Here is a 26,315-nt window from a genome sequence, read left to right as displayed (position 1 = left end):
GCGGGAGGGAGAGCTTTGGGCAACCGGGTGGCGCGACCGGAAGGAGCAGGCCCCGGAGCAGGCCCCGTTGCCATGGCAACCGACAACTCCTTCCGGGAGGAACGGCCGTGAAACCGCCATGCGCGGGCGCGTCCGGACGTGCGCATGCGCACTCTGTGTGCGCAGCCGGGCGCTGCCAGCGATGGGCGGGGGAGGGACGCGCATGCGCGGGGCCGTCCTCGGCCGCACGACAAAATGGCGGTGGCTGCTGGCGCGGGGCTGTTTATGTGTTTATATGTTTATATGTGTGTCAGAGAGCTGTGCTAAAGTGCTTTGTAGCTGCCTTTTTTATTATTTTTTTTCTTCAAGTTTTCGTTATTCTCCCTTCTTCTGGGGCTCTTACGTATGTGTGTTCCTCATCTCAGGGTGCCCCAGTGTTACGACCCCTTATTGAGCAAATAAAGAATGTGCTGTGCTGGCTGGGTCTGAGCTGGGGCGGGTCAGGGAATAAGAGCATTCTGTTACACGCCCGCAGTCTTTTTGGATGTGTTTATTGTCTTTCATACAGGCAAGTCTTCGAGCAGGGAGTAGAGATCCAGTGCATTCTATTTTCTTTCTGTAAGTTATAATGATTTAGCTATGGAGCTTTAGGTGGTAGAGTTGAAGACAGGACACAACAGATTTCCCTTCCTTTCACTCTGTTAGGAGCTTTGGTAGGGATTTCATCTTCAGAAAGTTACCCTACAGATCTATGTTTGCTTTTCTTTGCGTAGTTTACCTCTGATACCGGTAAACTCTGTGCTGTGTGATTTGAGAGCATCTGCTTTGCGCTCCAGCTGGTGTAAGTTACCTATAATTGGGCTTGGCCCAGTGCATTAGTAGTTAAAGTGGTCGACTGTGCCTACCCTACGAGGAGTTGTGCCAGTGAATGTGGCAGATGTATCTCATAGCAAAGAGATGGGTTTCCACTATCATTTTCTTCAAAGGAATAGTAGTAGCAGGGACAGGTTGTGGCCCCATACCCACCATAAACCCTCTGCTATTTGTTCCTACAGTGGTATTTTCTATGTTACATTGCCGCCTTCTGCATTCTTCGGGGGAGTTCCAGGGTTTTTGCAAACTATGTCAAATATTTTGATTAAATTCCTCTTAGGTATTTCTCAGAATGAATCAAAGGCAAAAGTTCTCATTAATATCCACCAGAGGAGAACACGTAGAAGTTTCCAGGCTAGTTTTGGGGAAGAAAAAGCACTCCCCCTTGTCCCTTGTTTCTCTTAATCGCTGTATCCAGGCTGTGTGTTTGTCTGGCGGGGAATTAAATCTGCAGTCTCTCTGAATTTGTAATAAACTGGATTTATTTCTGTAATAATGGTGGGAAGAGAACTGAAAAAACATGTTGTATATAACAGGCTATTTTAGAAAATATATTTTCTTCTGAAAAGTGAAATAGCCAGTCCTGAAACATGCAGTAACTACTGGCTAGAAGGAATTTGTGTGGTAACCAAGCAGTGAATGTGTGGCGTAAGCATCTCCTTAAGAAGGCAGTTTCACCTTTACTACCTCCCAAGCTTTTCTCAATGAGTCATGTTGATATGACACGAGGACAATATGGAAAAAGGCCAAAGAAACAAATCTCTGAAACCTGGATGTTTTAGCCCTTTCTGCCTGTTTTTCTCTGGAAGTTGTCTGGCATAACCTCAGAGGTGGCAGAAAACGTGTAGTGAAAATGCATACCTTCCCTTTGTGGCACGTGCATGATTCTCCTTTCTCTGTGATATGACTAAAGCTTTTCTCACAGAAGTGGGGTTTTATAGGGCTTTTGATGTGTTCCAGGAATCTGATCGTTCATGTGAGTCCTCTCTAAATGTCAAACGACACAGCAGAGGTTCTGGTCTGAGTGCATGTTCAGACTGTGAGTTGTGGAAGAAGCACTAGATAGTAAGAATTCCTAAAGGTAAGCTAAGGAGATGAAAGCATAGTGCTAGCACCACATCTCTGAATCTGGCTTTCTGCAAGGACAACCTGGGAGTCCATGTGAGTTATGTTCACTTTGAATATTATCTTGTACGTATGAAGCTCATCTAATTAGTGGATACCAGCCAGGAACTCTGGAATAGCTGTGAGATGCTCCTTTCTCTGAAGTGGAAAGTCTGCTTGAAATGCCAGCTTAATTCCCCAAGTAGGTCAGGAATGCAGTCATTGAGTTACCAGTGTGTAGTGAGTGAGTCACGGTGTGGTCAGCTGCTGAGAATGCTGTGTACTGCTCACATTTGTTCACTGCCAAATTGCATCTGGAACAATAAACAAAAGAGGAAGCCTCGCATAGCTTGTTTCATCTTCATTTGTCTCAAAGAAAGGGGCTAATTGATCTTGTTTTCTGTGAGAGGGTAGTGTCATACCTCCACTGCTGGAATTGGCTGTTTTCACGTGTTAAACCAAATTGTTAAGGTTCCCACTGTACAGACAGATGAAACAGCCGTTGTCCTGGGGAATCCTAACCAGCCTCAACACATCACCAAAATTGGGCTGAACGTAGCGGGGGAGCTGCATGCCTTCTCCGTGTGGTCATACATAGGCTCACTGCAGCACATCTGGCTGCGAAGCTGTTTCCAGTGGTAAAATCCAAGGGTGAGGTATGATGACCAATTACCTCTGCTGGGGTCATTTTTTCCACCCCTGCAGCAATTAAGAGATGAAGTTCGTGGTGCAAGGAATGGCAGTGTTTGGAGGGCATGGTGCTGTGGAATTGTCTGCTGACAGAGATGCCTGGCGGTGGAAAATTTAATTCTTTTGGGAGCTATTTTTTACCGCTCTCCTGAAATGTCTGACCTTTTCTTACCCAAGGCTAAAATAAGTGCAGCACTAGGACATTTAAAATTGGAATAAAGCTTATACGCTGCGTTTTCTGTAGATGGACGTGAGGAGGTGGGAGAGGAAAAGCAAGTGCTGCTTATCCGCTGGATGGTGCTGTTGTTTTATACAAACAGCAGAGAGGTTCCTCACAGCTCCAACTGAGACCTCGAGTAGTTTTGCTTCAGCAAGAATTAGGAAGAAGGATGTGCACAATCTTCCTCCTTAACAGGATTCATCAGAAAATTGCTATTTTGTGATCCGCCTGTTATTTAGCATTCCTGGGACTGGCTAAACTTAGCTAATTACTAAATATGGGAAAACTCATATTTTCACTGGTTTCCACCCAGCCTGTTTCAAGTCTGAGTAATTCTTCCTAATCAGAACCAGATTTAAACTATATATATATTGAAAACTTTCCTCAGTTCTCCAGTCCCCAAAGATGAAGTTTTGTTTCATCTTCAGGATGAATATTTGTTGGCTCGCTCAAGTGCAGTAAGTTAGCTAAGTCATCGCAGTAAAAGTTTGTTGTCAGAGTTTGTGGTTTTACCTCATAGTGTGGGAAGAGAAGATGCATTCCTCACATACAGCCCTTTCCCGATGGCAAGACGTGTTTGAATTGTTTGCCTGCCATAGCGTCAGATAAGATCTGAAATAGGTATTTGCAACGTATATTACATTTTTGTAATATTCTTGACTTTTTTTTTTTTCTCTCTTTAACTCCCTTAAAGAAGTAACTGTGATCCTTACGAAGAAGACTTTGTGGATCATTCCTTCTCTGTAATTTGTCTGCCTTGTTGGCAGTTACAGCCCTTTATCAGAAAGGAAGCGAAGAATAGTAGCCCATGTAGTGAGAGATTATTGTGCAACCTCTATTGATGTGACTCAGTTGTTGGAATTCTGCTACTGATAATTGATGGAAGCGGGAATTACTCAAGGTTCTGGTTTTAAGGAAATGGGAGGGTGGGAAAAGAAGTGATGTAAGTGCTTCATCTGTAGCAAGGGGGATGGCTGCTTCAGTTCAGTAAGTCTTCCTAAAAGCAATATTAATTAATCTTTAATGCCTTCCAGCATCATAGGACTGGCTTTCAGCTTTCTCCAGTTTCCAGATACTTAGGAAGTGTGGCAGCAAGAAGCCTGCTGGCAGTAGATGTTTCTGAAGACCATTAATAGTCTGTGGAGTACAGGCTGAAAACCAGTGTGTGATGACGCTGATGAGTACAGAGTATTGTGCTTGTGCCTGTTTGTGTTTGTACCTGTTAGCTCATGTCTGAGCTAACTGGGAGCTGATTTGGTGAGATGCACGCCCAGGTGTGACTAACCAGGATCTAGAGAATAGCCCCTATAAATGAAGGACGTCAGAAGAGATGGTATCGTATTCTGCTGTTACTGGGTCATATGTGAAGCAGGTCCTGACTTAAGATAAATAACATCAGATTCATCCCTGCATTTCTCATCCTACTGTAAGCAGCTTGGACTTGGTATTAGTTCAACAGGGAGCTTCTACCGAATCTTCTAATTCCTCCTGTCACCCTGAATTCCCACGAGCTGCCATTCTGTTTGTGTCTAGTGCCCTTTCATGGCAGCAAGGACCATTTGAAAATCCAGCTTTTTTATATGGGAGGTGAAATGTTGCAGCCCAGCAGTTAATGGGCGCTGCTGTGACCTTTGGAAGGAAGACAGCAGGCACTGAAAATGTGACTGGACAGACAAAATAGGGCTGCCCAGGGATTTTCAGGGAGATGGAATGACTGATGGCCTTGGCTTGTCCCAGGATCTGACATTTGTCCTAAAAATCGGAGCTGTCTTTAACAAAATGGAGGAGTTACTGCCTCTGGATGCTTCTGAGATGTGGTTTACATGAGGACAGAGTGGCTGGAAGGGAGAATCAGACGAACCCGTTGGTCTCTGAACTTTGTTTTGGCTTTTCATTAACTCGTCTCCTCAGCCTGGAAAACTGTTGTCTGTTCCTCTTTTATGATCTGTGTTCTGTTTCTTTTTCCACTGCGATATGGATGAGTTGCTTGGGGTGTTACCCTGTGTATTAATAATAGAAAACCTGTGGAAGCTGGATGGAGAAAATAGAAAGCCCAGCTTTTCTCTGTAGATTATGCTGAAGTTTTCACACCCACGCACCGAAATCTACTTAAATCAACAGAGAAGTTTGACTTTTGGCATAAGCGAGATTTCTGTTTCAGGCAGTGCTGCATGAAAATTGTAGGCTTGGTGCTGCCAATTCTTCCTCCTGTGTGGACTGGGTTTCTTTGTCTTGCAGTAACGGTTCCTGTCTCATATCTGCTGTCCTTGTGACAGGATAGAGCTATGTGAAGAGGGGGAATACTAGGATATATGAATCCCAGTCACCCCTGAAATAGGGGAAGTGACTTTCTGAAAACTTATTTCTAGGGGGAGATTTTCTTTCAGCTGTTTTCAGGCTGCCCATGGACACACGGGTGTTGGGCCTTAGTCCTTCTCTCCCTTCTCTTGTGTAGGCCCTGCCGGTTTCAGCAACCCTACAATCTCACTGTTAAATTAGCAATGCTGGGACTGGGGTGATGAGACAGTTCCCTAAAATGTCCTGAGGAAATTGCACGCTTTCCTGCAGACCTCTGTCTTCTAAAACCTTCTGTCAGCACAGTGGAGGTGGAAGGATTTCTGTTTGGCTATTTGTCTACAAATAGCCATTGTATGCTATTTGGTATTTTGTATGCTGTTGGTATTTTGGTATATAAATATTGGTATATTTTTGGTTATAATACCTCATTCAGGCAACTGGAAGGTCCAGCAGCCCGTTGTGCTGCCCTGAAACCTGCAGGGGATTTCAGTCCCAAGCTTTCTGCTCTCCCCTGTAGCTGTTCTCACAAATAACGTACACATCAGAGGGCAAAACTAGGGGAAGAAACCTGATGTTAATGCAACTGAGAATATAATTTCGTCAGGAATTTCTGAGGGATACAGGAATAAAAAGAAAACCTGGCGTCGTTGGCTCTTGGCCCTGCTCTTTCACTGTGAGGAAATGCCTGCTGTGAAGCACCCACTGCTGAAATGTTGCGCCTGGGATGCAGCACAGTCGGGTGCTGAGATCCTGTGGACTGGGGTGTTGGTGAGCAGTGCCCTGCTCTGAGACACGCTGCCCATCCAGATGGGTTCCTGTGGGGCAGCAGGAGCATCACCTCCTTTCTGCTACCACTCGTTCTCTTTGCCAGCTCGCCCTTTAGCCCTTTGTGGCAAATGGTTTCTTAACAAAGGGTGAGCTGTCATCCTAGTTTGCTCATGGATATTCTGTACCCAGGGACGATCGGCATTGTGTGTGACAGTTGGATAATATTTATACTGAAAAGACTACGGAGGTGGTGTTGATGCCTCTTTTCACCTTTCCACAACAAGAGACAGGGCAGATCCCTGTGGTAATTTTATCACAAAATGGTGGGCTTTACCTTGCCCTTTGCAGCCATATCCACCCCCTGACCACCCTAACTGAGGACAAACGACCATCTCCATGTCTGTGAGGGAGTGGAGTTAGGATCTGGGAGCCTGAGACTGGTCCATCATGTTGTCCTAAGGGGACAGAGCAACTGATGATGGCAGCGATCAGGCTCTGTCCCCTCCACCTGGGGGGTCAGCATGTGGTGGGACAGCAGAGGTGTGATCCAAGGCCAACTGGTTCAAACCTCCCTTCCCTCTCTAAACAATTCGAACAGATGGCAGGTTGCTCTGCGTTTGTTGCCTCTGTCGTGTCCTTGAGTCTGTTTTGCGCTTTGTAAGAATCAGAAAATAGCCGTGAGTGATCCTCCAGGCCTTTGGGTGGTTAATTTAGAGAAAGGTGTGGCTAGGAGACTGGCAGTGCGCTCCTCAGGTCACTTAGCTGACAATATTGACAAGCCTGGCATGTAAAATCATGTTTCAATGCACTTAGGAAGGGATGGGGTAAGAAGGGCACGTTATGTGCCAGTTCTGCTCTCCGTGCATCAGTTCCACCTGCCAGAAGGGGTGGTGAAACAGAACTTCATCATCTGGACTCTGACTCAAGCCAGCTTTATACAGTTGGTGGCTGAGAGCTTGCAGGTATGAGTGTGACTCGGTTTGCCCTTCAGGAAAACCCCAGTGATGTTGGTGACTGCTGAGCCTGTCTTGGTTTTGGCATTCCAGGTGCAGTTTGCCAAGCAGGCAGGTGGAATGGGTGTCTGTGGCTGAGTGTGCCTAACCCTGAGTCCCTGACGCAAGATCGGGCAGCCGTAAGATACCGTTTTTGTTGATTTTTGTATTCACTGAATAGTGTTTAACAGGGAACAATAAACAACTGAAGGGGATGACCTTGTAGAAAACTATTGCAATTAATAAGATCCCTAGGCAATACATTGTTTTGAAGGATAACAAACCAAAGGCTAATCATATGACGTGACAGGAAGTATTTTTATTTCCTGAACAGATTAGATAGCAAACCGTATGAAAAATCCACAAATAAAATGCTATTATCTTTTATATGACTATTTATCTTTAAACAGAAAGAGCAATTAAGCCAAAAGACAATGTAGCGTACATTTTTCTGATTCTGAAATCAAATTGTATTTATCAAAGTTCCATCCAGGACACATTGTAGTTATTCTAATGTATCTGTGGGACACTTGTCATCATCCAAATGATTTTCGTAGGCAGTCTTGCTGAACAACAAGTGAAATATTTTGGCAGTGGCAAAACAAAAAGCCCAGTTTAGACTTGAGAGCTGCTGGAGCATTGTGGCTTCAGCCATCAGGGTTCTCAGCATGTTGTGGTGGAGCCACCAGTGTCTAGATGAAGCTAAAACCAAAAAGAAATCCTCGTAGCTCTGGCGAAAGCAGGGCTGTTGGCATCATCCTGATTAAATTCTCTTGTGTTTAACTGCCTTTTACTGCTCCTTCACTGTCTCCTTTCTGCTTATTTCAGGGAACTTCTGTCTGAAAACATGTGGTGCTGGAGCACGGCTGGTCATATGCCTGCAGTAAAGTCTGTGTTTCTGTACCAATGGGAGGAAACGCAGTGAGGTAATACCCAAATGCATTAGGACAAATTACATAAATGTTATAAACCCAACTCTTGTTATATGCTATTGGATTCTCAGGCTGCTTTACCATACTGCTCCACAGAACAGCACAAGTTGATAAACAACCGGAACAGTTATATTCTAAAGTCCTTATTTTTATAGAATCATTTGGGTTGGAAAAGACATCTGAGATCAAGGACAGCCACTGGGACAACGGATTCTCAGTGTCTGCTCTTGATTGTTTTGTGCATTGTCTTATCAAATATTATTTTATTTTAAGTAAATTTGGCTGCTGTTTTCTTATGGTTATAAGATCAAAGGGTAAACATAAACTCTGACATTAACCAAGCTGAAAGGTTCGGTGGAACAAGATTGGTATCACAAAAAACTTGATAGAGTTTTTTTTACAGTTTACACACTGGAGCGTGATACAGTGTTATGGATTGATTAGGGAGAGGGAGGGAAAACGCTAGCACTGAACAATAAACAAACTGCAGCTCGTATCTCCTTGGACCCACAGGTGTGGTTCAGATATCAACGTGATGCCTAGGGACTGCATGAGATGTCTCTTCCAGCCTTCGTGGCTGGGGTTGTGTGGTGTGAGTAACTTGCTCTACACAAATGGGCATGCAGTGTCTGAGAGCAAAATGCTACAGGGAGGAGAGAGCTCTGAGTGCAGGCTAGTGGGGATTGGCACAAGGGCTAAAGGCCACCAGCGTTTGGCATCATCCTGTTAACAACACAGCTTAGACTGTTTCTGTTAGAGTCTCGATCATTCTCATCTGATAACTAAGAATGGGGAAAGAAAGTTCAAGGTGCAAGCCACCGAACTAGGGATTAAACAGACCCAGTGTGTGTCCTGCTTGATTTCTCTGTGCCATGGTTTTCGCTGGGGGAGCACCTGTCTTCGGGAAATGTAGTTTATGGGAAGAGATGTATAATAACACAGCATTCTTAGAAACGGACTGGAAGATGCTCCTGGCCCAGGCTGAGACTCTGCAAACCTCCCTTAAGATCTAATGCCTGCGAGGCAAACCCCAGCTGAAAAGATCCTAAGTAACTTCCAGGGAACTGGGAGAGAACGGTATGCCATTCCTGAGCACAAGGATCTCACATTTCCCCTAAAGCAGCAGTGTGCTGCTCTCCTGTCCAGCAACTTCTTTGCCTGTGATTTTCTCAGTATATTTATAGCTGATGTGCAGCTGGGGTGGCAAAGAGTCACCTTCTCTCCCTGGCTGGTGAAAGCCTTTGCCAAGTTAATAGGAGTAACGTGGAGAAAAGTAGCACAGGACCTCTAGGTTTCTAAATAAAACAGGGGAAGAACTGTTGAATAGAAGACAATATACGGAAGAGAGAAGGGAAGAAAAGCATGAAACCCATCTAACTTTTCACGGGACCCCATGGCTTTGCTACTCCTGCAGCTAACAGCGTGAAGGCGCTTTTCTGATGCATTTGTCAGGGACACAGATGAAGGCACTGTGAGGCCACAAATTTCCAGCTGTAAGGCAGGGACATGATGATTTCCACCACTCAGGAAGCAGGCTTACATTCCTGTAGCACTTAGCATCCTTTGGAGTGAAAAGCAGCACAGTTGTCCTGCCAGAGGTCAAGAGTGATGGTTTTTGATGTTGAGTCAGTGGGAAGAGTATGGGAAAAGCCTTCCCAAGAATTATTTCACTTCTGATTTCAAAAGTAGTAGACCTGCACCTGTGATTCTGTAATTCAAAGGGACTTTGACAGGCTTGAGAGGTGGGCCTGTGCGAACTTCACGAGGTTCAAGAAGACCAAGTGGAAGGTCCGGCATCTGGGCTGGGGCAATCCCAAGCACAAACAGGGTGGGCAGAGAATGGATTGAGAGCAGCCCTGAGGAGAAGGACCTGGGGGTGTTGGTTGATGAGAAGCTTGACATGAGCTGGCAATGTGTGCCTGCAGCCCAGAAAGCCAACCATGTCCTGGGCTGCACCAGAAGGAGCATGGCAGCAGGTCAAGGGAGGGGATTATCCCCGTCTGCTCTCATAGGACCCCACCTGGAGCCCTGCATTCAGCTCTGGGGCCCCCAGCACAAGAAGGACACAGAAGTATTAGAACGAGTCCAAGGGAGGGCCATGAAGGTGATGAAGGGGCTGGAGCACCTCTCCTGTGGAGACAGGGAGTTGGGGGTGTTCAGCCTGGAGAAGAGAAGGCTCCAGGGAGTCCTTAGAGCAGCCTGCCAGTACCTGCAGGGGGCTGCAGGAAAGCTGGGGAGGGACTTTTTGTCAGGGAGTGCAGTGACAGGACAAGTGGGAATGGCTTTAAACTAAAAGAGGATAGGTTTAGATTAGGTATAAGGAAGAAATTATTTACTCAGAGGGTGGTGAGGCACGGACACAGGCTGCCCAGAGGAGCTGTGGCTGCCCCATCCCTGGAGGTGTTTAAGGCCAGGCTGGTTGGGGCTTGGAGCAACCTGGGCTGGTGGGAGGGGTCCTGCCCATGGCAGGGGATTGGAATTAGATGATTTTTAAGGTCCCATCCAACCCAACCCATTCTATGAATTCACAACTGTGCGGATCCTGATTTGTGCAGCCAGGTGTGAAATGCTGCGAGGTGTGCCTGCATGTCTTATCAGGGGCGTGGAGAGGGATGTAGGTTTTGTGGTCCTTCTGTTTCCCTCTCCAGAGCAACAGAGAATCCCGGAATGCTCCTGTTCCTGGCAGCTGTGAGAGGCAGGAATTGAAAAGGCTGTTTTTCTGGTAAGGGGGCCAGCTAAACATAAGTTTAATAAACTAGCTGCTCACCTGTCTACAATACTGTCCTGCTGATATGGGAACAACTTTCTCAGATATTCCCCAGAGGGAACAGAATATTTTTTATCTTTCCATCAAATAGGTTGTGAAGGAAAAACAAAAAAATCAAACCTACAAATCAACTGTGACGTGGTGTCAGTTGTGTCCCTGTCAGCTCTCTGTCATGATAGGCTTCCTGTCGGGGTGGGACAGACAAAAGGATGTTGACTTGATGGAGGCGTTTGGATGGTAAGTGCACAGGGCAGAGGCAAGTCAACAAGATTTGATACACAGCCCTCAAAAGCTTGCACTCAGATTGTTGGCATAGCTCAGACTCTAGCTGGCAGCCACAACACACACAGCTTAAAATCTAACTGAGATAGTTTGTTTAAAAAACACAACAAAACAGGCAAATCTGCTTTTTATCTGTCCAGGGTGTAACTAAGGATGTATTTAAGTGGATCTGGAATTAAATGGCGTGCTATAGATGGAAAAGCGCTAAGAGAACCATCTTCGCTTGATGGTCCCGGATATTTTCCTAGAAAAAAAAGCCTTGTTTTCAGTGCTAAAGAGCAGAAGAATTGCTGTAGGCACCGGTGTTGGTAGCTGGACACACTGGTCATGGAGCAGTTGTGCCAGAGCTAGGAGTCTCAGCACTACAAGGGTAGCAGCATCTCTGGGGATTGCCAGCAGGGCTGCAGAGAAGCGCTCACAACCTCTCCTTTGCTGAAGGAAGCTGGTATCTGGCCTGTGGCGTTTAGAGATGTTGCCAGCTGCTGTGTCAGGTGCAGTCTTGTTAATTACCTCCCTGGATGTGGAGGTCAGAGAGCAGTTTTTACGGACTGTGAGCCCAGTGTTTCTCAGGAGTCACACTGCTTACAGAGAGCAAATGGAGCAGCTCTGCTCTTGGCCTCTGCTTTCGATACGGTCATCCCTAATCTTGGATGAGAGTTCGTGCACAGCCCCATCTACTAAGCTGACCTTGTGTTTAAGCTCGCCAGCCTGGCTGAGCTATGATGGGCTGACTCCAGTCATTGGGGTGGAAAGATGATGAAATAATGTTCCATGGAAGTCCAAGGCGGTAGTCTCTGAGGGCGTTTTTTCACAAGAAGGTGAGAAGCTGTATGTTTGGCGTAGCAAGCCTGGGTTCGGCCACTCTGCCTGCCAGAGATTCGGATATTCCCCCAAGCACGGTCTTTGTCAAAGACAGAGTACTACAGACATGTTTGCCGATTGCCAGCGCAGTGCCTTAAAAGCAAAGAAAGCTGTCTTTTTTCTGGTTATAGGGATCTTGCTTTCCCTTGTGGCTCTTGGTTTCACAGTGATGTTACATGGAAGGACTGGAAGGAAAACGTTGGCTGCCTCCAGAATTTCCCTTTGGGATCCTGCTAACAATAAAAGCCTTATAGTCACACACAAGCAGCGTCTTCCAAGCGGTATGCCTGGAGTGAAAAAGGGAGGCTAAAATGAAGCCACTGCTATACATGGTGCGTATCAGTGCTTCAGGACTGCTGTCTGCCACTGGAAGGGATCTTCTGAGCACTGAGTCACTGCTTGCCTGCTGCACACCCAGATCTGTAGCCCATCTCTCCAGAATTGCCTGGAGCTCCTGAGGGCTACCCAGGAGTAGGACAATACCATGACTGATTCCCTTCTCAATGCCTCTAATTATGCCGTGGGTCTCCTTTGATTGTAGGATCACTTTGGGAAGGATGAAATGTTTCGCTGTAGATGGAAGCAGGGTTATAGCCTGGACTAACAACCTCCCCCATGTTTCTTCAGCACCTTTCTTGCTGTTTAACTTTTCTCTCCTAGGCCCTCTGAGAGCTGATGTTTTGCACTTTGCACCAGAGACATTAATTTATCTGCAATTATGGGCAGTAGAGAAATGCAGCTGCTTCTGAGTCCTTGTAGAGGGAGTCCTTGCAGCTTTTTTTTTTTTTGCTGTGATGTGTGGATGGGTACAAGGTAGGTGTGAAATCTGATTGGCTTCCTTGTAACTGAAAGCTCTCTGTGTATTCAGTAACAGTGTGAATGTTAGCTTTAAAGAATTGTGATGTCAGCAAGAAAATCTCAATCTGAGCTTATTTATTGATAAGAGCTGTACAAACCAACTTCTGTAGTAAGAGGCCGTATAACCTTTTTCATTTTAACTGTTAGGGTTAATTTTTAACTGCTTCCCATGGTTAAAAATATCCATTTGCTGTAGTATGTAAAACTACATCTCTGTTGTTCATCTGTGCTCATCCTTCCCTCTGCTAGTAGGGAGATGTTTTTAGGACTGCTAGAAGTCGATCTCTAGGCAAACTGCTGATTTTCACAAAGAAGAGAGGTTGAGACATAAGGATTGTCAGGTGCTACATGTCAATGAGGAGCAACACATCCTAGATCTGAATGTCCCGATTGCTCTACTCCAAGTGAGGTGTGAACCCCAAGGTTGCAGCATGGATTCATTACCCTTGGAGAGTTTCACATGCACCTGGCATCCGTGAAGCTTTGTTTGACCTGACAGTATGATGATCAAAGCCTGGTTGTAATGTTTAGTTCCCAAACGACTAGGGTCCTAGTAAGGACAGTAGCATAGAAGGCAGTTGTCTGTCCATGACAACAATTCACACATGAGAAACATGAAATGTTTCGTGGAATAAAAATTCAGATATATTGAATGCTTCCTTGAGACCAGCTGAATTTCAGGTAGCTGTGCTGTGGGGGTCACCAAGGTGATCCAATTCTGAATTCTCCAACTAGCCACAGACCCAAATTCATCTGTGTCCTGTTTCAGTGCTGTCATTTTCTGCCACTCAGTGATCGCTGTGAAGTGCTGGGTTGCGAGCTGAAAAGCCAAAAGTAAAAGCCCAGTCCTAGCCATGGTACTGGAGGAAAGTTGACTGAGAGCCCCAAAAGCAGAGCAGCTGGAGAGCACACGGTGCTGCTACCTGTACGAGCAGCTCAGAGCTCAGGTGGCTTGTTCCTGAGACAGCTTGGGAATCTGAGCTCCAGGCAAGGCCGTGCAACAAGTCTGTCAGCTGTAGCGGGGTTAGTTTGGGATGCAGTTGATTCTTTCCAAGGAAGTGAAATGCCGGATTGCAGTTTTTCCAGTTGCCTCAAAGGCAGGTCAGCTTTGTTAGAGAGGGAGGGGACTGTCTGGCTGCGCCCAGCCCTACAATGCGCTAGCTGAGCACTAAGCTGCCTTAAACACAAATTCCTCCTCTGTAGTGGATTTGCAAGGAGTCCAACTCCGACTTGTAGCGAAGCAGTCACAAGGTAAAAATGGATGTGTATGTAGCCATCAGCTTTTTGGGGCAGGGATTGGCTTTGGATCGGAGCTACGAGCAGTTACAGCAAGAAGAAAAGAGGAGAGATCTGTTTATGGCTACGCTGAAAAATCTTCCTGTGCCCATGGGCAGGTGGTAGCCTGAAAGTTAGTTTCTTTGTCTGCAAAGTGTGGTGCTCTCCTAATTCACACAAATGTTCCCACTTTTCTCCCCAGATTTGAGGCGAAGGGTTTCCTTCTCACACCAGACTAACCTCACTGAGGAAAATAGAGGAAACCTCCCTTGGCTGCAGGAAAAGGTGTTTCGTTCCCTGCTCCGTGTTGCAGTGAGCTTAGGGTGATAGTCGGGAGCAGTGCAAGGTGGCTGGCTGGTCTGAGAAGTTGGATCTGTGTGCAAAGTGTCCGGGAACGTCGGCAGGGAGGGTGTGCATGTTCTCATAGGGAAACCCAGAGAGAAGACCAGCCCACTCCTTCCACATACCTGTGGAAAGCACTGCCTAGCAAGCACCTCTGGGTAGCAGCAGCAGAGCCTCTCGTCTCTCCCAGGCATCTCACCATGGTTCTTTTCATCAGAAAGCTTCTGATAGCTCCCAGAGCCTTTGTTGGGCTTCTTGGCTTAATGCTACTTTTCCTCACCGTTACTAATTTTAGCTCCTTGTTTGGCTTGGAGAAAAGCGTTTTCAGGTAAGAGCCCAGCTTCCTTGCAACACACGCTGCCTGGTTATCCTCTCTTTCATTCCTCTCTCCTTTTACCCTGGAAGTTGCACTTCCGATCGGAGTTAGGTGCCCGCTTTGCTTTAGCACACCACGGTGTAGACAGTCAGAGCACGCTGCTAGAAGCTCGCAGGCTGAAACTTTCTGCTGTTGGATCACCAGCTTCTAGTGTTTCCTCGCATAGCTGTTCAAGAAAGCAGCTTTTGTTTTACTGACTCTTTTCATAGTTTGGCACTGCATCGTATTTGCTTTTACCTGGTGGCTCCTGTGAGGACCTCATTCAATACTAGTCCAGATTGCATTACTGGGATTGATTTCCTGGGTTACCTTTATGCTTAAAGTGAGCTCTGCATTTAATTCTGCATCTAATACAAATATGCAGTGTATTGGGACACTCGTGTCATGCAGACATGATAAATACAAATAGGTTTTTTTTATATAAATGATTAAGTAAATCCTACAAGAATGGGTGTGGAGGGAATTACAGTGTAGACCACGGTAGTGTCTCTGGTACTGTTGTCCAGAAGCTCGTTCTTGTGTTAAATCAGCAGATAACTGAGCTTTTCCTACTACAAACACAGTTCTCACATTGGTGCCCTGTGCTGTGTAGGAAGCACTGCTCCCCAGCCTCCCCACCACCCCTGGGTGCTCCCAGCTTCCCAGTGAGCTCATCTTTGGGGGGGGGGGTTACTTTTTCTGGAAACATCCATATTTTTGAAATTTTAAATAAAACACAAGGCATGAGTAGTATGTGGCTATCTGTTCAATTTCTGTACTTTTATATGCAACATAAAATACAGCGAGCATCATTTTAATGGTTTACTTGTTCCTGGGCTCTGTAAATTGCAAAGGAAAATGACAGTAAATATCGTTGTGCTTCTACAGCTGTTTGCCAGCTGGATTCTAGAACCTGAAATTTGGTGGGCTGGGCTGACCAGTTGTCTGGATTGGGAGAGCAAGGTCCTGTGTAGGCACAAGCCACGGGGGTTTGACTGCAGGAAGCAAGGTTTTAGATATGAAGCAAGGTTTTGGATATGAAGGTCCTTCACTTTTGCATTTTGCTCTCTGTTTGGCTCAGTATTTGAATTTGAAGTGTAATAAAGCTAGAATGGAATCTTCCCTGTGAGATAACACGTGTGTGGGGTGAATGGTTTGTCACGCCGTCCCATTTCATTGTCCTCTGTCTTTTAATTTAAAAAAATTAAACATCTTAAAATTACAACAGAAAATCATTCAGGGATTTAAGAATTGCCAGTACAACCTTACTGAACTTCTCTTTACGTAGAGTATAATTAAAAACTTCCCTTTTATTAGGTAGCATACAGTAGCACATTTAAACATGAAGCACTGTGATAAAAAACAACTGCTGTGTACTGGGCTGAAACTGGCTAAAAGAGAGGAGGTAGAGGAAGGGCTGATAAGCCAGTTACCAGCATGTCTGTCCAATAGAAATGATGTTGGAAATGTCCAAATATCTGATAAAAACTGATTTTTAAAAGTCTCCACAGGCTGATAATTTCCTGGCCACTTGAATGAATGGCATACTGCTCTGAAGCTTCAGCAGCAAGCTGCTCTCTCCAGCCTGCTATCTGTGGAGTTGTTTTTTTTTTTTCCCCATTTATCACCTTGGAAGCAGCCCACAGCATCATGTAACAACTGCGTCATGCAAATAAGTGCGTCACGCAAAGGGCAAACGTAGTGTGAAATCAGCCCGCCGCAACTCCGCTGCTTTATCCTGAGAAGCTTTGCCGTACGTCCGAGCTCAACCACAGCATTTTTTCAGCTTCCTTTTTCCTGTTCCACCCTTCAACCAGGTGTAGATAAGAAGGAATGTTTGGGACAAAATCCCACTGCTTTTTGCCTGGGTGATTTTTCTGGGTTTTGTCTCAGTCTTCTTGTCGCAGGTGGCTCTTCTGCTGTTGGCAGCCGTATCAATGGGGTTGCAGCAGGCTGGTGGCCGCTCACTAGTGGGGTCCTCTCGGGCTCTGTTTTGGGTTTGGTTCTCTCCAATGTTCTTATAAATGATCTGGATGCAGGACTGGGATGCATACTAAGTAAGTTTGCAGGTGATGCTAAATTAGGACCTGTTGACTCCCTCAAGGGTGGAGAGGCTTTGAAGAGAGAGCTTAACAAAATAAGAGGGCTGGGCAATCACCAACTACAAGATTATAAATAAAATGGTAACAATAGGACTATTTTATGGCCGTAATTTCCAATCTTGTAAGTGCAAGCTGTGTAAAAGAAGTGACATATGGTAAAGGAATGAATTTCACTTTTTATCAGACTTCCCTTTCTGAGTCCCCTCAGATCTTCATACTCTGCTGCTGCAGCTCCTGGCTCTGCTGGCGAAGAAGGCAGAGCACCAGGTGGCTGTCTCCACGATGCGTCCCATGTCCTGAGCTCAGCATCTGAGAAACACAATCCTACAGTGCCCTGCGGACATTGCTGGGGTGTCCTGCCCACTGCTATTCTCTGCTGGTTTGCAGTTGCTGCCAATGTGGAGGATAATTCATGAGCAAAGTGCCAGAGAGGAGTATGTAGTCTCCCAGATGAGCTTGCTTTGTGTGGAAATGAGCAGTGTTCAGGGCAGAATGGGACGGGAATTTGAATAATGCTTTGGTGTGGCAAATATGTAAATGAAATTGAATTCAGGCAGCGTCCTGCGGAGAAGGATGTGTTGTGTTGCTTCCCTGCAGAAACTCGGTGGCAGATTTGCTCTGAAGTGCAAAGTGAAGAGCAAAAGAAATGTGCTGGAAGCTGCTAAGTGTGTGTGCTTTTCCTTCATTCAGGCCGTTCAGTATTTTCCAGCGCGCCCCAGATGTGCAACGAGTGGACACCCAAGAGCAACAAGGTTCAGACTATTCTGCTAATGGGAACGCAAGTGGAATTTCAGAGGTGGGTTTGGAGAGAAACACTACAAGGCTTGAACAAGGTACAGCTGAGAGGACACCAAGCTGGGAAGAAGAGGAGCAGAAGAACACAACGAGACCACTTCCCGGGGCGGAGGAAGCCAAGGAGAAGGTGACTGTGAAACAACCCCCTGAGGTGGAGGGAATCAGGAGCACTACAGTGGAAACAGCCACGAGGGTGGAGGGGAACAAGGAGAAAACAGCAGCAAGATTGGCTCCAGGGGCAGAGGAAGCCATGCAGAAGGTGACTCTGAAACAGCCCCCTGAAGTGGAGGTAATCAAGAGTACCACAGTGGAAATAGCCTCAAAGGTGGAGGGAAACAAGGAGAAAACAGCAGTGAGACTGGCTCCAGGGGCAGAGGAAGCCATGCAGAAGGTGACTCTGAAACTGCCCCCTGAGGTGGAGGGAATCAAGAATACAACGGTGGAAACAGCCACGAGGGTGGAGGGAAACAAGGAGAAAACAGTGGTGAGACAAACCCCAGGGGGAAAGGAAGGAGTAAATGACAAGACAACGCCAAAATCACTTCCCAGGGGAGAGGGAGTCAAAGAGAAGACAACAGAGAAACCATCCTCTGGGGTGAAGGTAGCTCATGGAGACAACACAACCAAAGACAAAACAACACCAAAGGACCCTTCTCTGTCAGTGAAAACTGTGCAACCCGTGACTCAGACTGCTGCAGTGACAGAAAAGAAGAGCCTGAGGGCTGCTGACTTCAAGTCTGAGCCACAGTGGGATTTCGAGGATGAGTACCTGCTGGACAGCTCGGCTCCACCAGCGGTAAGCGTGATGGCCGTGCGTGTTTGTCCCTGTCGACCTCCTTATCTGGGAAATATCTCTCCTCCTAGGTGTGCCACAAGGTGATCCAGCTTTTAGGTGCCTTGCTCTATTGCACAGGCACACAGTGCCTTCATCTCTGTTGTATGCAGCCCAGCTAAAAACCAAATAGACACACAAAAACAAAACAAAAAAAACACACACAAAAACCCCACAGGGTCATGGGGAGGGAACAGGAGCAGGAACACGTCTGAACATCTGCTTACCCAAGTACGTATTTATCAAAGCAAGTCAAAAAAATTTTGGCAGCAGGGAGGAACCTGACGTGCTCGTGCTGTGCTATAAAGGAGGATGGTGAGGAGGGTCTCGCAGGAACGGAGGCTTCCTTAGTTGCTTGTGCTGAAGTCAAAATAAGGTCAGAGCAAAAGCATTAGATGATGCGTGATAAGCAGTTGCATGCCTGCTCTGGAGGCAGTAGGGTGGAGACTGTTTCCGTTTTTCATGTTTTTTATTTGTACTGGTGAAAATTAAACTATGTGTGGGTGTGCCCCATTGGAGTACCGATGGTTAAAAAATAACTTTTTTTTTTTTTTTTTTTACTTGTTTATTTTAAGGAAGATGGGAGTCTTTACCAGGTGCTGGGGATTCACCTTTTCTACCCTGTATGTAGAGCAGGCAGATTCTTTACCCATCTTTACCAATCTTCTCCCATTGCCATACGCCATGGTGCTGGCACTAAGGGTGAATGCAGATGTTGCTTCAGGGGTCTGCCAGGGCTGCAGGCACCGTGTTGTTCTGCTCACACCCCTCCCAGTGGAGCAGGGGCTGCTCCTGAAAAAGTTAATCCTGTTCCCCAACCTCAGGGTGCCCAGGATGCCCTGGGAGACATACGGAGAGCAGAGGTAGCTGAGCTGGGCTGATAAAAGGTCCTGGGACAAGCATTACTGCTTTGGAGTTTGCTTTTTGAGCTCTCTCTCCCTTGTGGCATCTTTCTGTGGTGCCATTCGCCCCTTTTGGCAGTGAGTGCCATTCTTTTGCTGACAGGGCGTGCATTGAATTGCTTGAGAGGAGAGGCTGGCCCTTCTGTTACCCAAAGATCTGTGATTCTTTTACCCAAAGATCTGTGATTCTGCTAAATGCGAGGCTTGGCTGTTAAACCCTTGAGCTCGCATTCTGGCCCAGCCTTGCTGAGACACAGCAGAAGGGCCTGGCAGACGATCAAGTCTGTAGAGCAGGATGTGCATCTTTGTTCCTGGTCTCTCCTGGGCTTGAGTCACCCAAAATACAAATGGGAGTGGGTGAAATAGGAGGCTGAGTGTGTACACACCATCAGGTAATCCCTGACCCCTCCTGCCCAGCGTTACTGCGCTGCATGCATCGAGGTTAGGTCACCAGGATCCTGCTGCTGGCTCCCAGATGCTCCCGTCCTCCCCAGTGAGCCGCAGAGCACGTGCACCCATCGCAGAAGCTCAGAGCAGGAGCTGGCAGAGGAACGTGAGCCGACAGCTTACAGCGGGAAGCTGAGAGCGTGTTCTGCTGTCAGCGGGGCTGCAGGCCATCTGGGCGTGCAGAACGGCTGATGGAGTGTGAAAAACCCTTCCAGGGTGGTGAAAAGAGGAGGAAATACACACGGGAGGGTCTTTAGGGAGGGTTTGGATCTAGACAGCACGCACAGGGGCTTGCTCCCAAAGCTGATCTCTAATTGTGGGAGAGGGGGAGTGACTGGAAGCACTGCAACCTGCTTTGTGTCCTTCCCTCTGCTGTCAGCTCTTCCTCCAGCCTAGCTGTGGAGGCACAAGGAGGAGCAGGCCTTGGACAGGATCAAGTACAGCATGAGCCAGCAGGGAACATCCTCGTCTCTGGACGTGAAACATGCTGCAAATGAAATGATGCCAATGTCAAACCCTCCGCGGTGTTCTTCTCATTGTGCTGCTGTGACAGGCACGATGTCACCGTCACCTGCAGCACGGAGCCCAGCTCAGCTGTGGAGCGCACCGCAGGGCTTTGGCCATGTCTGGTCATTGCTGGGGGTTTGGGGTGGACACACAGCTCCACTCGGTCTTCTTTCATCTTTTGGTACTAAGTATTTGGTGAAGGTGTCTGTGAAAAAGCCCAAACTGACTCCGTGGAAAATCCACAGCAGAGGACTCGAGCTCTCCAGCTGCACTGAGCCCGCTCTTGTTAAGAGAATAAACTGACTTGGATTCCCTTATCGGCTACATGCCACCCTGTGATTGCTTTATGACACTGAGCAAGTTGTTTGCATGCTTTTCCTTATCTGTCGAGGGAGTGATAATGGTGATCTGATCCCCCAGCTTTGTCAGTGAGTGGATTCGTGTGTTGCCTGGGGCAAGGGCCTTGTGAGGTGCCTTATCTGGTGGATTCAGGTTAGACCCATCACAGGTGGGTTTTTGCATCAGGCAGAGGGGTCCAGAGCTGTTAAAAACATGTGAGCATTTTAGGCCTGTTGTTCTTATGGGGAAAGTCCCAGAGACCTGCAGTAATTCTGTCTTATCTGGCAGTGATTTTCCATCAGCTAATTGTTAATCTAATGCTGAAATTGTTCATCATGTTCACAGTGATGGGGGCACTGGGAGGGATGGATCCTGAACCCCTGGAGCTTCTCTGGTTCTTTCCAGTACTCTCACACAGAGACACATGCACTGGCACTCAGGTTTATCAGCTCGCTGCTAATCAGCCCTCATTATTTCTTCTTTTTCAAGACCTGCTCCGAATCAGTGAAGGCCAAGGCTGCCAAGTCGGACTGGCTGCGAGATCTTTTCCTGCCTAACATCATGCTCTTCACCGATAAGAGGTACTTCAACGATAGGGAGTGGGACCGCCTGGAGCACTTCGCACCTCCCTACGGCTTCATGGAGCTCAATTACTCACGTGAGTCCCTGGGGGCATGTCAGGATGGGATCCCCAAACCTCCCACAGGAACTGGATGCCAAATAGCTGCTGGCTGGCAGGATCTCCCTGTCAAAGGCATCAGGCTGGGCGGATCTTATGGGGGAAACTGTGGGGGTTTCCCTGGGTCCATCCCCGAGGCTCTTGATGCTAATTCTTCCCCATGTTTGCTTCGCAGTGGTGAAAGAGGTCATGACATTGCTGCCCCCACAGCCCCACCAGCAGCTGCTCCTGGCCAACAGCAGCAGAAACGAGTCAGCGTGCATTAGCTGTGCTGTTGTGGGGAACGGGGGAATACTGAATAACTCCGGGATGGGCCAGGAGATCGACTCCCATGACTACGTGTTCCGGTAAGGCAGTCTGATCGCTGCTCCCTTACAAGATGCACAGCCTGTTCTGGCTAGCAGCTAATTGCACTGACTCTGAAGTGCCAAAATGGTTGGTGGCAGGAAAAGATGAAAAATCAAAAAGGTTTTTTCTCTTTTCCTGTTACAAATATGGTGCTAAGGTTTTTGCAAGGTCACCTGCTAACTCTGCTCCTCTGTTTATTTCCTTGGCTAGGGTGAGTGGGGCTGTAATCAAAGGTTACGAAAAAGATGTGGGAACGAAAACCTCCTTTTACGGATTCACAGCCTTCTCCCTCGTGTCCTCTCTCCAGATCTTGGAACACAAAGGGTTCAGCAAGATTCCACGGGGAAAAGTAAGTCCGGTCCATGCTGTTTGCTTGCACAGCTTTGACAGGATGCTGTTAGCCTTCAGTTCTGATCTTTCTATGTGTGATGAGCAATGGGGCTGAGCTAATCCTTTAGCATTACCCTTGGCGAGGGAACCTGCATTGGCTTGAGAGTCAGTCTTCACAGTGGCAAGTTGCTTTAGTCCTACCCCAGCCCTTTAGAACAGATGAGAATTGGTCACTTGGACCTACAAAGATCAAGTCCCACTGCCTCACCACTTCAGGGCTAACAAACGTTAATGTTATTAATGGCATTGTCCAAATACTTACTAAACATTGCCAGCCACCTCTCTAGGGAGCACGTTCCAACGTTTGAACTCCCTCATGAACCTTTGGCATGTCGGAGTAGCTATACATCAGATGTCCTCTCCATTCTGCTTCGGTGGGATAATTAAAAGATCAGAGGTGTGTGCCTGAAAAACTTGGTGAACCTAGGTGCCCGCTTGCTTTTTGGTGCTACAGGGTGTCTCTCTCCTGTGCTGTTCATTAATGCTCATTTTTTGTCTTAGCATATCAGATACATTCACTTCCTGGAGGGAGCTAGAGACTACGAGTGGCTGAAGGCTCTTCTGCTGAACAAGGACATCAGGAAAGGATTCCTGAACCACTACGGGTAAATCAAACTGGCCCCACCTCTACACCCTTCAGTGTGGAGCTCTCTGCCCTACCATCTTCCTCTCCACGGTGCTCAGTCCTGCTGAGGTGCAGGCCAGGGTCAAGCTGTGTTAAATCCTCCCTCCTCTTCCATATTTATCTGGAGAAACATATTATTTCCTCCCCAGCTATGAGCACTGCTGTAACCAATACATCTCCTTCTTAGAAATAGCTGGGTTTAGAGATGTGTGGCTTGAGCTCAGAGAAAGCTGTGGATGAATGCATGCTGTTGCTTGATTCAGTGTCTGTGCGTGGTCCTGCTCGTGGATGGAGGCCTGATTTCACAATGTCTTGTCTATGAGCATGCATGTTTTAGACATTTGTTTCCTGTTGTTGCTTTTCCTCCTGCATCTCTTCCCCTGCAACACAGGCTGTGGAGGCTTTGCCATCTAAGAAATGTTGCAGAATAACTTAAGAGTGTTTGTGATTCTTCTCTCATCACCAAGTGCATCAGGGCTGATGCTTTTCAGCCGTGATGAAATACAGAAGCTTGTCCTGAATCTCCATATTCCTGTCTGTAGGCAAAGGCCCCGGGATAGATTCGATGAGGATTTCACGTTGGACAAATACCTGGTAGTTCACCCAGACTTCCTCAGATACATGAAAAACAGGTGAGCTGGGGACCGTGTGCTTTGTGGCCAGCACCAGCTCTCTCTGGGTTCTCTCTTCCCAGCCTACTCTTGTAACTGCAGCTCAGCCACACCAGCAGACTGGGGAGGAGCTTCAGCAGTGTGCCAAGCGCTCGGTGGTATTGCAGGGGAAGGTGGTTGTGGGCAGATCCACAAACATCTCATCTGTGAGCTGGAGAAACAAGAGCTGTCAGACAGTTTGGCTGTCTGCATCCAAAAGAGGTCCCAGGCAGGTGTCGATGTTAGGTGAGGGCAGAGCATTGCTCAAGTGCCAGAGTGGTTGATGCAGTTCAGGACCAACCTTTCACGTTCCCCATTGCTCAGCACCCTGGAGGAAGGCTCTGTAACAGTCCTCCTCTCCTGAGACCCTGCCTTAACCCAAGGGGTTGGCTGTGCCCTCAGGCACAATAACGGGCTCTTCTTCAGTATCCCATTCACCTGGCCTGGCTGCGCTTCTTTGTGTCCCCAGTCCTTTCCACTGTCGCTGTAAGATCTGCCAGCTGTGGGCCTTGTGGCCAGGAGGTGTAGGCAGACGAGTTCCCGTTGTGCCCTGCTTTGATTGTGTTTGCCCTTCAGTCTCCTTGAGCGCTGCGTTACGCCTCCTCGATAGATAGCACACGCAGTGCCAGATGGCTCACACTCCCCTGCTTGTCCTGCCGTCTCCCCTCTGACTTGGGTCCTTTCCAAGGCTAAGAGGGCTCAAATGCTTTTTTTTTTTTTTTTTTCCTGGCTCCTACCTTCCTAACAAGTGCTGGCACAAAACACGGCAGCTCGCAGTGGGTTTTGTGACCCTCCTTCTGCAGAGCAGGGCTCGGTGCAGGTTTGCAGGTTTCGGTGGAGGGGATGGGAACATTCTGGGCTGGCCTCGTGCTTTACAGCACTACCCACACGTGAGCACGGTCATGGCTTATCTGAAATGCTCAGCATGGCCACAGGCTGCTGCAAGGAGGGAAAATGCCACATGAGCCAAGGAGGACAAGCCATTCCCAGCTTGAACCAGCACAAGCAGCAGCCGCTCCACGCTTTCTTCTCTTCTGCTGCAGGTTTTTAAAATCTAAAAATCTGCAAAAACATTACTGGCGGCTGTACAGACCCACAACGGGAGCATTCCTGCTGCTGACTGCCCTCCACCTCTGTGACCAGGTAAGGGCATGGTGATTCTTGCACACAGCCCAGTCTGGAAGCAAGGACAGGATAACTGGGCAGAGCATGGCTGGCCCCAACCCTGACTGTCATGTGTCTGGAGGTTATATGGCTTCTGGTCAGCTGGGAGGGAACAGATCAGGGACAAGAGAAACAACCCTGGTATAGTTCACAGGGCCTGAGGGCTGTCATGCTTCCCAGGGAGTCATTTAGAGGAGATCAGGCTCTCTGGAGCCTCTTTTCACAGTCTAGCCCATCTTGGATGCCCATGCAGGGCCACTGGGAGGCAGCCCTGACTTGCAGCCCTGTCCTGTGCTCCTACCTGTTTGGGAGCTGTGTAGGATTTCATTTCGCTCCCTCTGCCTTCGGTATCTCTCCCCGCTGAGCCCTCTGCCTTTCCCAGGTGAGTGCCTATGGCTACATCACGGAAGGTCACGAGAAGTACTCGGACCACTACTACGACAAGGAGTGGAAACGTCTGATCTTCTACATTAACCATGACTTCAACCTGGAGAAGCAGGTGTGGAAGAAGCTGCACGATGAGAATATCATTAGGCTCTACCAGAGATCCTGATTGCGTGGCAAGGGACATTGCCTGGGAAATCTCAACACCGCCTCAAGGAGACCTCCAGATGAGTAAGAGGGCCACCAGAGCCAGGGTTAGCTCTGGACTTCCAGGCACAGTTTCATCTCCACAAAGATATTTCCCTCCTTCGGAACCTTTATTCTCTCACAATGCTTCAAAAAATGTGCAAATTCTACAGACCAGGAGAACAGCAGCAAAAAAATGCCACCAAAGAAGGCCCAACTGACTGGGCTGCCACTGCTGTGGGTGGCTGCAGGTGCTCTGGTGTTGGGAGAGAGGAATCCAGGGTGAATCCAAGCAGCATCCAGGCTTTCCCTCTGCAGGGAAACGGTCCTCAGGCTGGGGCCAGTTTTGTTCTGGTTGGGTTCTCACAGCTGGTGGTGCCCCTCTTGGAGCCGGGTGCCTTGTCTAAGGAGGCTCCCTCTGCAGTGGATGGAGGTAGACACACAGAGCTTGTCTCAGGAGGCTGACTTTTGTCCTGGAGGTGCTGCTGTCACTCCGCTCGCTGTAGAGATGAAGGGTAGACTGGACACTTGGCTACCAGATGGTTTATTTGAGAGAGGATGAGACTTCTGCCCCTGAGTGTGGCTTCGCTGTGACACCTCCAAAGGAGCACTGTGACACCTGGGGTCCAGTCGCTGCCCTGGGCCCCACTCACAAGGGAAGGCAAACAATCCCCGTAGCGCAGCAGGCTGCCAGAAGTCCTGCCTCTTGCTGTGGGGCTCCCCTGGCTGCAGATCCTGTTTAACGGTCCCGGTGTGCCAAGCCGGTGCCTGGCTTTGGCACGCGTGGCTCCCAGCTCTGCCAGGAGCACCGTGCCTGCCTCCTGCCCGCGGAGGTAGGAGCTCTGCAGCTCCGGGGCTGGATGCTCTGCTGTTGCTGCTGGCTGCAGCGCCCGCATCGTGCTGGGAGAGGCATCGTGGCAGCCAGCAAGGCTTCCGAGCGCTGGCCTTCAGAATGTGGTTTTGTAAGCAAAATAAATGGCACCACTTTGGCCAACCCTGTGGTGTGTGATTATTTAGTGGGCATCCGAAGCAGCTGTTTAAAGGCTGAGATAGCAGGTAATGAAGCCGGGAAAGGGAGGGAGAGGAAGAGGCAGGGCTGACTGTTAATTAAAACAACTCCGTCTGTGGGTGCTGTGCTACTTGTCTGGACACAGCTGAGCACTCTCCGGTTGCCCACCCCGCTGTTGCAGGAGGGGGATGAGAGCTGGCCAAATGCCTCCCTGAGAACGTGGATAAGCATCCGGAGAGCTCATCCTTGTCCCAGCAGCTGCTCTCTGGGTATATCAGATGCTGGAGATGAGAGCATGGGGGCTGGCTATTTCCCCCGTGACACCCCACAGGAAAAAAAACACTTGCAGGGTGCAGACAG

General features: G+C 48.0%; 1 protein-coding gene across 1 annotated transcript; it reads left to right on the top strand.

Annotated features, from left to right (window-relative positions):
• The first annotated feature begins 7,769 nt into the window (after positions 1–7,769).
• Positions 7,770–25,223, top strand: ST6GALNAC1 (ST6 N-acetylgalactosaminide alpha-2,6-sialyltransferase 1). Its single transcript, XM_032199424.1, has 9 exons — positions 7,770–7,850; positions 17,389–18,289; positions 21,010–21,178; positions 21,375–21,546; positions 21,758–21,896; positions 22,439–22,542; positions 23,105–23,194; positions 24,256–24,355; positions 24,759–25,223. The coding sequence occupies exons 1-9, from the start codon at positions 7,831–7,833 to the stop codon at positions 24,927–24,929; spliced, it is 1,866 nt and encodes a 621-aa protein (XP_032055315.1). The 5' UTR covers positions 7,770–7,830; the 3' UTR covers positions 24,930–25,223.
• The last annotated feature ends 1,092 nt before the right edge of the window (positions 25,224–26,315 follow it).

The sequence above is a fragment of the Aythya fuligula genome, chromosome 18, assembly GCF_009819795.1.
Source record: "Aythya fuligula isolate bAytFul2 chromosome 18, bAytFul2.pri, whole genome shotgun sequence".
NCBI lineage: Eukaryota > Metazoa > Chordata > Aves > Anseriformes > Anatidae > Aythya > Aythya fuligula.
This window is presented reverse-complemented; position numbering and strand designations above follow the sequence as displayed.